Here is a 12294-nt window from a genome sequence, read left to right on the forward strand (position 1 = left end):
AGATGACAAAACAAATGCTCAAAATGCAATGGCTCCCTGTTGCTTCTTGTACTGATTCTAACATCTGTCTTTCATGGTGTAGGTCTAACTAACTTCTTTTTTTTTTTTTTTTTTGGATTGAGACAAAGTCTCAGTCTGTCACCCAGTCTGGAGTGCAGTGGTGCGATCTCAGCTCACTGCAACCTCCGTCTCCCGGGTTCAAGTGATTCTTCTGCCTCAGCCTCCCAAGTAGATGGAACTACAGGCACCTGCCACCACGCCTGGCTAATTTTTGTATTTTTAGTAGAGATGGGGGCTTCACTATATTGGCCAGGTTGGTCTCGAACTCCTGAGCTGGTGATCCACCCGCCTTGGCCTCCCAAAGTGCCAGGATTACAGGTGTGAGCCACTGCACCCGGCCTAACCAGCTTCTTACTGTGGCTGTCCTGTTACCTCTTCTCTGATGAGGCTGGCATCTCTCATGTCTCTGCAAGTGCCACAATCTAACCCTGTCTCTGTGCTTTGACAGTCTCCCTCCTGCCACAGCCCCCAGCGGTATTCACACTGATCCTCCATTTATCAGTGTATTATTTCAGCCTAATTATTAACTGCCTGCAATGTGCCATGCTTTGATTATAGACAGTTGAAAGAACACACTTCATGCTCCATACAGGGCTGTGATCTTAAGGGAGAGAAATATACATGGCTAACTAACCATAGCAGTTCTCCAACGGAAGTACATGTAAAGTATGGCCAGGTGTGGTGGCTCATGCCTGTAATCTTAACACTTTGGGAGGCCGAGGAGGGTGGATCACTTGAGGTCAGGAACTCAAGACCAGCCTGGCCAACATGGTGAAACCCTGTCTCTACTAGAAATACAAAAAATTAGCCAGGTGTAGTGGCACATGCTTGTAATTCCAGCTACTCAGGAGCCTGAGGCAGGAGAATCACTTGAACCCAGGAGGTGGAGCTTGCAGTGAGCTGAGATCGCACCACTGCACTCCAGCCTAGGCAACAGCACAAGACTCCGTCTCAAAAAAAAAAAAAAAAAAAGAAATTGTACACGCAAAGTGTCACAAAACACAAGGAAAGTAACACCTAATTCTTCCAGGGAAGTCAGAGTTGTAGAATAAATACAGGAAGAAGAAAGAAGAAAGCAAGAGTAGTCATATATATTCCATCACAACTTGGCAAAGAAAAAAAAAGCGCAGTGATGTACAAAGGAAGCACAGACAAAAGATTGGAGAGAGAAAGCACGTGGCATGATTGAGTAGCCCAGAGGAATGCAACATGGTTGGGTTTATGAATATTTGAAGGCGATGAAGATCAGAGGGCAGGAGGAACCGGATTATAAAGAAATTCATATGTGACACTGAAAAGTTGGGATTGGGTACATCAAACTCCTTACTCACAAGCAGCCTTCAAAAAGGAACTTATCTACACCACTCCCTATTACAGGTGTATTTGTTCTACCTCAGACATACAGTCACATACTACTCAGAGAGCAAGGGTGAAGTCATATATATTTTCTGTATCCCTCTCTTCCTTGCAGGGTTAGCATAATAATAACATCAATAAACAGTTGTTAGTCTTATTAAAAAATCATCTCTGATCGTTTGAGGAGTGACATAATGAATTCAGATCATTCCATTTCAACTAAAATGATCAAATACATATTCAAACAGTGATGACCACACAGGGACAGAGCATGGGAAAAGGCTGAGTGAGCCCAGCTCTTGGCTATCTGATGTCTAAATTCTCTCATCACCTCTTTTGCATTGCTAGTACATTTATAAGAGGTTTTTGGAACCAAAGAGGAAGAACGTTTGCTCTCTACAGGCCACTTCTGAGGTTCATCCATTGCTTGGGATTGGAGCTCAGTTAGAGAGGCTAAAAATGTGACTATTACTCAAGTTTGGGGTTAAATATTTTCTACTAAACAGAGAAAGAGTCAAAGTTCAGTGTTCATCTCGATGGCTCTGAACTAGAGGTAGCAGAGAGGAACAAAATCTCAAAGGGCTTGTTACTGGATCCAACTTACACTTCTGGGGCTTATAAACAACTTGCTCCAGTTCCTCCAGGTTGTCTTTGACTGTTGCTATCACTGACGCATCAAGAGAGGCACACAGCTTGCAGATATAATCCAAGGCTTCATCTGTGTCTTTGGCATCCCCAACACCAACAGAGGCAGTCAGCCCAACGACCTGTAAGGAGCATTCAAAATCATGAGATGTCTGAGAAATGGTACCATGTTTCCACAACCCCTCATACAACTTTCCTGCTGGAGTACGGTTTTTGTTTTCTTGTTTTTACTAACACACAGTGTATGGCACATGGAGGCACATAATGCATATTTACTAAGTGAACAAATGAATAAAGGAAACAAAATTCATAATGAGTTGTACAATATGGACTCGGGACTTGAGAAGGACATCTTCAATGTGGCCACAGGAGTAAGAAAATAGGAGTTAGGAAGATTATAGCGCTTCCAAAGTATTCGCCTGACTTTGGAGATACCTGGGGCAGTGGGCCTGAAGATCCTCCAAGTTTCTGATCTAGATAATTAAACATGATCATATTGTATGGGTGTTGTTTACTGGTGTTGTGGCATTCATCAAATATCATCAAAGTAAAGACGGACAGTGATGGAATCGTTCCCTTTTTAAGGTTGTTCACAAGAATCTGCGGGGTTAAAATGATGATGTCATTGTTCTCAACAATCTGTTCCACCGGTACGTTCTCAGCTGTTGCTCCAGAAATACCTGTAACTCTATACCTGGGAAATGACAGAAATTCCATATTACCAACCACAATGTGAATAAGGAACCACAAATATGAAACGCTAGCTCAGAACATCAACTGATTAAATTCTGAGTCCAAAAGGAGTATAGCTGTAGGCAAGTCCTTAGCACAGAGCCTGACACATAGTAAGTGATCAATAAATCCAAGTTAGTTGTAATTTATAGTAGTATATATTAAGTCACTGAGAAAAGAGTACGTAAAAGAATAATATCAAATAAATTATAAAATCACTAAAGAAGTTAAACGTGTCCCATAAACGTCAGATTTATCCCTGAAGTTATTTACTCCCCATACAAGGGCAAACCAGGGGAGTTTAAGCTTTCTGGTACATCTAACAAAAAAAGACTTGAATCCATGAAGGAATTACATCTGGATTATATAAAAGCTGAATCTAATATAATTTTTCATCATTGTTTTTCAAAACCAAACAGAAAACACATCAATTAACACAAAGCTGGAGAAAAAGAAATTGAAGCAACTATTATACCTACCCAAGTCTTTCAAAGTATTTTGAGAATATAGATTCCTGCTGTTCATATAGTGGGATCTGATTTGCAAAAAAGACAACTTTCCCCTTTTGTCCTTGTGGGAATTTTTTAAGATGATGTTCACATATAAGGATTGAAACCAGGGTTTTTCCACAACCTTTTAACATGTAAGGAAAAAAGAAAACATGTAACTCATATATTAGATATTTCTCTAGAAAGGCATTTATTTTTGGCTCTTCTAATACCACTGAGCTGACTAATTAATTGATAATTTAGATGGGTTAACAGTTACAGGATTTGCACTATGACTAAAAAATATCAAGCTACTTCCTAGGTGCATGCAAACAGCCAAGACCCAAAAGCAAGCTAACAGAGGGCACTTTTCTTACCTTCTCATGTCCCATAAAATACATAAGGACATTAGTAGGACAGTTTTCTCAAAAGACACATGGAATAAGGAAAAAACTGAAACTTGCCCATTCTGTCCCAGTATTCAACAAAAGAAAAAAAAAAGGAAGCAAACAGAAAAACGATGTAAGGAATGGCAATAGGCTTACCTGTAGGAGCACATATTATTGTGTTTTTTCCTTTCTTAGCAGGTAAAGCAAGCTCTAATTGGTAATTTCTTGGTTTAAATGGGCTGTACAAGTTTGTATCAGACACTTCTGGAATACAAAAGGAGCAAAATTACCAAATAGTTCCTGCTCTGAGGAATCACGGTAACAGCTACAGTCTAATGTCCACAAATTCTGACTCCAGCAAGAAAAGCCTCACTGGAGAAAGTTTAGAATCCTTTCTCTTGGTAACCACTCTTTCTTTTCCACTAATTTGAAGTACGGAATTCTCTCAATGACAAAGTATTGATGGCAAGAAGGAAAAAAAAAAAAAACATGAATTATTTTTTATAAAATCATGGCAGGCTAACAAAGAGAAACCAAAGCAAGAATGGCTCAATTCAGGGTAAGACAACCTGTCCACTAAAGGCAATGCTGTATGGAAAAAAGCAACAAATCCTCCCAAGATATTTGAAGAAAACCAAACTGTTAACATTGGATTCTCAAAGCAATTTCATATTAAGGCAAATAACACTTTGTCGTTCTTCAGGTTCTCAAACGATATTTTCTCTCGACACAACCAGAAGTTTTAAAAAATAATCAAAGGCTTTATCTCAATAACAGGTAGGCATATAAAATGTTAAGAGCTAGCAAAGACTTTGGAAATTATCTACTGAGTCTAACCTGCCCATTTTAGAGAAAGGGAGAATTTCTAAAAAGTTAAGTGAATTAACCTCACACAAAAGACATGTAAGAGCCAGGCGCAGTGGCTCATGCCTATAATCCCAGCACTTGGGAGGCCGAGGTGGATGGATCACTTGAGGTCAGGAGTTTGAGAACAGCCTGGCCAATATGGTGAAATCCCCATCTCTACAAAAAAAATACAAAAATTATCCAGATGTGGTGGCATATGCCTGTGGTCCCAGCTACTTGGGAGACTGAGGCAGGAGAATCACTTGAACCCAGGAGGCCAAGGTTGCAGTGAGTTGAGATTGTGCCACTGCACTCCAGCCTGAACAACAGAGCGAGAGACTCCATCTCAAAAAACAACAAAAGACATGCAAGAATCTTCACATGTCAGAAAATTCAAAGCAACTCATATTCATTGATTTTATTGTTTTTTTTTTCTTTTTTTTTCCAAGGGGTAACAGATTTTATTCTGAAATGACCAACAACAAAACAGAACAAAAATACTTGTAACATTCAGTTGCAGAAGCAATCTGCACATTTTCTCTTTATGATGTTATCCTAATATCATTTTTCTTCTAACACCACTCATTATTAATCCTAATTTCCTTCCTGATAGTCTTTTATAAATAATTTTTTATTATGGCATATTATACAACTTTCTGGTCTCATAAAGCCATCAAGAAAATATGCTTTGAGAAGCATATGGGGGCCTCACAGGGCCACAGCTAACTTACACAGTGCCTCTGTGTAAATGAGAAGAAGGAGCTTCTCTTGGAGGACAGCCCCTCAATGCACTGTGTGGCAAATGCACAGGCTGGATCTCAGCCCCTACTCAATTCTCAGCTGGGTACATTTGGGTAGCACACTAACTTCATCAACTTGCAGGGCAGCCCAGGGGTCCTAAAAGGAAATTGAGCAAGTGGCTCAGAAATAGAAGTAGTATTTCTTTAGAAAGCAAGGCTGATTTGGGAATTCATAGACATCAGGTTTTGGTGAAGACTCTATTCGCATTTCCACCACAGACATGCACATACTTTCTTAGTGGTAAAAGAAGAAAAAAATATAGTAAAAAGAAGAAAAAAAGATAGTGGAAGAACTGGAAGAAGAGAATGGCATTCCAAATATAGAAAAAGTATCTATTGTAACATAAATTCTCTTTTCTTTCTTAATTTTCCTTACAAACCTTTTCACAAGGCTGTGACTTTGGGTACCACACCAAACACCAGAAGAGCACCATTATGGAAAAGAACAAACAATGCCGGGTACCTGAAGGTGGACATGAATTCTCACTAAGATTCTGGCATTCTGGATCTTCTTGGTAGAAAATCTGTATGTCAGAAGTTTCCATCTTATCCTCGAGATCTTCTGTTTCAACATCTTTTATACCTTTGTAAGACCAAAAAAGCATCTTCACATAATCTGATTATAGTGTTGATGGTGAAAGCTCCACAAAAAGGTCATAACACTAAGATTTTTAACTTCTATTAAAATTTCTCACAACCACTCCCCTTCACCTTTTAAAACAGTTAAAAGAATCACTCTGAGTTTCAAATCTCAATTTGGAGTTGGCCTCCAGTGTAATTTAGAGCTATATTACTCAAAGTGTGGAACGCATTGCCCTACTGAATCAGAATCCACACTTTAACAAGACCTCCAAGGGATTCGTATGCACCAAAAAAAAAAAAAAAAAAAAAAAAAAAAGAAGCATGATTTAGCAGACATTTCTGAATGACTCTTGACCCAGTAAATCAGATGTGTATTTATACAGACAGTTTCTGAAACAACTTAGGATCCAAAGAAGCCTAGGAAAGCTAAGACCAGATATTCAGATGTTTACCAAACTCAGCCTTTGAAACAATGCTCTGAGTGTCAGCTTCAAGAAACCAAATGATGGTTCAGACACTTAACCACAACCAATTCTTTCACTCGTCGGATTCAGTTCCAGATGGCTTCCAGTAAGAGAACCAGGCGATGTCTATCAAGAAATCTACTCTTAAAAGGGGGTAAGTCCTGGAGTTTGAACCTTTAACTCTAGAATTCTCAAGCTATTTCTCTGATAATCTAAACTTAGACTGGGAATTTGGATTCTGCCTTCCCCAAATCGTTTGGGCCAGATGGACTAATTCTGGATGAGAGTGGTTTTCCCCAGTCCATTTTTAGGGGTCATATGCAACCAAACTAATTTTGTAGGCAAGTAACTGCCTCCCTCCCAGAATGCAGCTTCCTGCTGGTTTCGCACTAGAGATGTAGCTCTGGCTCTCTGAGGGGAAAACGCCTCTGATAGGATGTGAGAGACCAGTTGGAATGAGTGAAGCCCTAAGTAGAGCTGTAAGGAGGGTACAGTGTCTTACCGTTCTCTACAGTCCACAGTTCACTGAACTTGTTCCTCTCTCTCTCCAAAGCAAGTTTCAAAGTTTTGGGCCAGTTCTCCTTGTCTGATCTGAGAAGGCATTCCACCAATTTCTCTGCACCTGCCATCATCCCCTTAGTGGAGCAAATCTAAGCAAAGCAACTGTAGTTTATTGATCAATTATCTCAAAAGCTTTCCCTCTATCAGTTTTGACTGAAGAAATGTCAGTTCACGTACTATCTGATTTAAAGCCATTGTACATTACGGTTCAATGGGTCATATTCATGACAGTTTTTCCCCCGTCCAACACATCTTTTAAGATACTTTTTCCTTCATCCTTTCCTTTACACTAGATGTCACTGTGTCAAGCCAAGCCTTCTCATCGCCTCTGAGTTCTTACACCTATCCTCATCAGCAATATGAGGAAAAGAATCATTTGACAACCATTCCCAACATGGGTATATTGGCATATAGCAATATGTGGAAACAGATAACAAAATACTAACAATTTTTTTTTCAGGGTTGAGGAATTTGTATGACTTTTACTAATCATAATAACTAAAGCTTATTGTTCACATACTCTGTGCAAGACATACATGAGTACTTTATATATATTATCTCATTTACATATCTCATTACCCTTATAAAAGTACTATATTAATAAGGTACCATTATTATTTCCATTTTACACACAAGGAAACAGATATTCAGAGAAACTAAGTAACTTGCCCAAGATCATACCGCTAGTAAGTGGTTGAGCTATGATTCTAACGAAATTCATCTGTGTTCAGAGTCTAAACACTTAACTGCTAGAGTCTGTAGCCCTTTCTCATCTGCTCATCTGTTCAATTTAAATTTGCATAAAACACTGTTCACAGACTATGGTGATTTTAACTGAAAATAGGGCAAACTTCAAAAAAACTTTGTGACATAAAAATTACTCAGTTCACATTAAAAGTACTATTCTGGCTGGGCGTGGTGGCTCACACCTGTAATCCCAGCACTTTGAGAGGCCGAGGCGGGTGTATCACGAGGTCAGGAGTTCGAGACCAGCCTGATCAACATGGTGAAACCCCATCTCTACTAAAAATACAAAAATTAGCTGGGCATGGTAGCGCGCACCTATAATCCCAGCTACTCAGGAGGCTGAGGCAGGAGAATCACTTGAACCCAGGAGGCAGAGGGTGCAGTGAACCGAGATCGTGCCATTGCACTCCAGCCTCGGTGACAGAGCGAGACTCCATCTCAAAAAAAAACAAAAAAAAAAGGTACTATTCTATGAGTACTTTTGTGGGTTTCAGTGATCTTTCTCAGGTCTAAAACAGTATAGAAAACAGAAGACACCTCCCATGTGATTATTATTTCCCCAATTTTAGCACTTTATATTAACTTACCTGTAGAATTTCTTCACATTCCTGATTAATTAAACATTCAGACAGATCAGAAAGGATATCTGTTGGAATAATTCTGGTTTTAAATTCTGGTTGTAAACGTTTTAAAAGTAATCTATACTCCTCCAACTTTTCAATTTTTTTGAAATCCCAACTTTCAATGGCTTCATAAAGTCCAGAATAACCTGAAAAGAATGAAAAAAATGTGGACTTTTGAAACCAACTGAAAATACTTTGAGATGAGTATCATAGAAATCGTGTTTGAATGTATGGTGGTAGAATTCAAAACTATCTGTAAATTACCCCAATTGTCATTGATTTTCAAAAGAAAACAGTATTCATTTTAGTCACCCAGCGCTTTAGGCCTTCTAGCAATATCTATTATCTATTGGGAAAAAGTACTAAGGACAACTTTGAAGTCTTACATTTTCATCTCAGTATAAAATCTTTCTTACAAAGTGCCCCATGGACTTCACCTACAATCCCTGATTTGTCTTTAAAGAGTCAACAGGTTTATTATGTATCTTCTCAGTGGAAAACAGTAAAGAAGGCAAAAAGAAATATAAACCTTAATTCCTGACCCCAAGGAACTTTCTTTCTAATTTTTCTAAGATAATATTAAGTAAATGGGAAATTTACTTAATATTATTCCACATGCCTTTAAAAGACATTTATTTAAAAATCATATTTAGAAAGTTCAGAAAAAAATACTAATGGCCAAAAAACATACATAAGATGTTCAACCTCATTCTTTTTTAAAATTGTAGTAAAAAACAGATAAAACATTTACCATCTTAACTATTTTAAATGTACAGTTCAGTCGTGTTAAATTCATTTTGTTATAAAACAAAATCCAGACCTTTTTCACCTTGCAAATCTAAAACTCTATAAAACAACTATTCCTTTTTTTCTCCTCACCCCTGCTCCCGGTAACCACCACTCTTTCTGTTTCTCTTTTTTTTTTTTTTTTTTGAGACTCCACCCAGGCTGGAGTGCAGTGGCCAGATCTCAGCTCACCGCAAGCTCCGCCTCCCGGGTTCACGCCATTCTCTTGCCTCAGCCTCCCGAGTAGCTGGGACTACAGTAGGCGCCTGCCACCTCGCCCGGCTAGTTTTTTGTGTTTTTTAGTAGAGACGGGGTTTCACCGTGTTAGCCAGGATGGTCTCCATCTCCTGACCTCGTGATCCGCGCGTCTCGGCCTCCCAAAGTGCTGGGATTACAGGCTTGAGCCACCGCGCCTGGCCCACTTTTTCTGTTTCTATGAATCCGACTACTTTAGATGATTTATATAGGTGGCAAAATATAATATTTGTCTTTTTGTGACTGACTTACTCCACTCAGCACAGTGCCATGTGCCAGGATTTCCTTTTCTTTTTTTTTTTTTAAGGCGGAATAATATTCCATTGTATGTGTATATCACATTTTGTTGATCCATTCATCACTGATGGACATTTGAGTTGCTTCTACCTTGTAAGTGATCATGAATAACGCTACTATCAACATGGATGTGCAAATATCTCATCAATACCCTGCTTTCAATTATTTTGGAAATACACCAGAAGCAGAATTGCTGGATCATATGGTGTTATACATTTTCAGTTTTTTGAGGGACTGCCATACTATTTTCCATGGCTGTTACACCATTTTACAATCCTACCAATCAGGCACAGGGTTGCAGTTTCTCCACATCCTCAACTATACGCATTATTTTCTGTTTTTATTTTTATAGAAACCATTGTAATGGGGGTGATGTGATATCACATAATGGCTTTGAATTTCTCTGATGATTACTGATGTTGAGTATCTTTCCATATACTCATTAGCCATTTGCATACCATATTTGGATAAATGTCTATTCAAGTCCTTTGCTTTTTTTTTTTTTTTTTTTTGAGATGGAGTCTCGCTCTGTCACCCAGGCTGGAGCACAGTGGCATGATCTCGGCTCGCTGCAACCTGCACCTCCCGAGTTCAAGTTATTCTCCTGCCTCAGCCTTCTGAGTAGCTGGGACTACAGGCGTATGCCACCACACCCGGCTATTTGTATTTTTATTAGAGACAGGGGTTTGTCATGTTGGCCAGGCTGGTCTTGAACTCCTGACCTCAGGTGATCCACCTCCCTCAGCCTCCCAAAGTGCTGGGATTACAGGCATGAGCCACCACGCCCAGTCCCTTTGCCTACTTTTTAATTTGATTTTTTTGTCTTTGAGTTGCAGGAGTCCTTGATATAGTCTACATATTAACCCCTTATCAGGTATATGATTTGCAAACATTTTCTCTCATTCCATGGGCTGACTTTTCACCCTATTATGTCCTTTGAGGCAGGTAAGTTTCATATAGTCCCATTTGTCTATTTTTTTCACTTTTGCTGCCTATGCTTCTGATATCATGTCCAAGAAATCATTGCCAATCCCAATGTCATGAATTTTTTCTCCTATGCTTTCTTCTAGGAGTTTTAACAGTTTTAGGTCTTATATTTAGGTCTTTAATGCATTTTGAGTTGATTTTTGTATAAAGTGTGTGATGGTTAATTTTCTGTGTCAGCTTGACTGGGCGAAGGGATGCCCAGATAGCTGGTAAAACATTATTTTTGGGTGTGTCTGTAACGGTGCTTTCAAAACAGATTATCACTTGAATCAGACTGAATAAAGAAATTCACCCTCACTGATGTGTGCAGACATCATTCAATCCATTAAAGACCAAAAGAGAACAAAAAGGGAGAAGAAGGGCAAATTCTCTTTTCTTGAGCTCATCATTTCTCTTGCCCTTGGACATCAGAGGTCCTGGTTCTCAGGCCTTCAGACTCTGAATTACACCAACTGCTCTTCTGATTCTCCAGATTGTGGACAGCAGATCATGGGACAATCTCAGCCTCCATAATCACGTGAGCCGATTCCAAAAATATACATGTAAGTAACAATGTGTATACATATCTCATCATATATACACGCAAATATATCCTATTGCTTTTGTTTCTCTGGAGAACTGTAATACATGGTATAAGTGTCAAAATTCATTATTTTGCATATGGATATCCAGTTTTCCCAACAACATTTGCTGAAGAGACTGTCCTTTCCCCATTGAGTGGTCTTGGTATCTTTGACCACATACTTGAGAATTTATTTCTGGGTGCTCTTTTGGACTATTTCTCTGTCTTTATGCCAGTGCCACAACATTTTGATTGCTAAAGATTTTTAATGTGTTTTGAAATCAGGAGAGGTGAGGCCTCCTGGTTTATTCTTCAATATCAAAATTTTACCTATTCGAGATACCTTGAGATTCTCTATAAATTTTGGATACATTTTTCTGTTTCTACAAAAAAAAAAAGCCATTGGGATTTTGGTAGGGATTGCATTGAATCTGCAGTTCACTTTTGGTAGTATAGGCATCTTAAGTCTTTAATTCATGAATGGGGATGTCTTTCCATTTATTTGTGTTATCTTTCATTCTTTCAGCAGTATTTTGTTGTTTTCAGGGTATGAATCTTTTATCTCCTTGGTTAGGTTTCTTCCTAAGTATTTTAATCTTTTTGATGCTATTATATAAATGGAATTGTTACCTTAATTTCTTTTTTGGATTATTTGTCAATACATAGACATGTGACTAATTCTGGGGTGTTGCTTTTGTGTCCTGAAACTTTTCTGAATTAGTTCTAATAGTTTTTCTAAAATCTTTAGGGTTTTCTACATACAAGATTCTGCCACTGGCCGGGCATGGTGGCTCACGCCTGTAATCCCAGCACTTTGGGAGGCCAAGGCAGGCAGATCACGAGGTCAGGAGATTGAGATCATCCTGGTTAACACAGTGAAACCCCATCTCTACTAAAAATACAAAAAATTAGCTGGGTGTGGTGGCAAGCACCTGTAGTCCCAGCTACTCGGGAGGCTGAGGCAGGAGAATGGTGTGAACCCAGGAGGCAGAGCTTGCAGTGAGCCGAGATCGCACCACTGCATTCCATCCAACCCGGGCAACAGAGTGAGACTCTGTCTCAAAAAAAAAAAAAAAAAAAAAAAAAAAAATTTTCCCCCTTCAAAAAAATTTTT

The 12294-nt window shown here is 38.9% G+C and overlaps 1 protein-coding gene across 1 annotated transcript in view; it reads right to left on the reverse strand.

The window, feature by feature from the left end:
• The window catches only part of RIGI (RNA sensor RIG-I), a 73049-nt gene that overhangs the window by 29704 nt on the left and 31051 nt on the right, over nt 1–12294 (reverse strand). The window contains 7 exon segments of the mRNA XM_017872309.1: nt 2021–2183; nt 2497–2755; nt 3273–3426; nt 3827–3934; nt 5780–5899; nt 6865–7012; nt 8258–8439. Coding sequence (XP_017727798.1) covers nt 2021–2183; nt 2497–2755; nt 3273–3426; nt 3827–3934; nt 5780–5899; nt 6865–7012; nt 8258–8439 — 1134 coding nt within the window.

Source organism: Rhinopithecus bieti, unplaced genomic scaffold (assembly GCF_001698545.2).
Source record: "Rhinopithecus bieti isolate Rb0 unplaced genomic scaffold, ASM169854v2 scaffold_6113, whole genome shotgun sequence".
NCBI classification, from domain to species: Eukaryota; Metazoa; Chordata; class Mammalia; order Primates; family Cercopithecidae; genus Rhinopithecus; species Rhinopithecus bieti.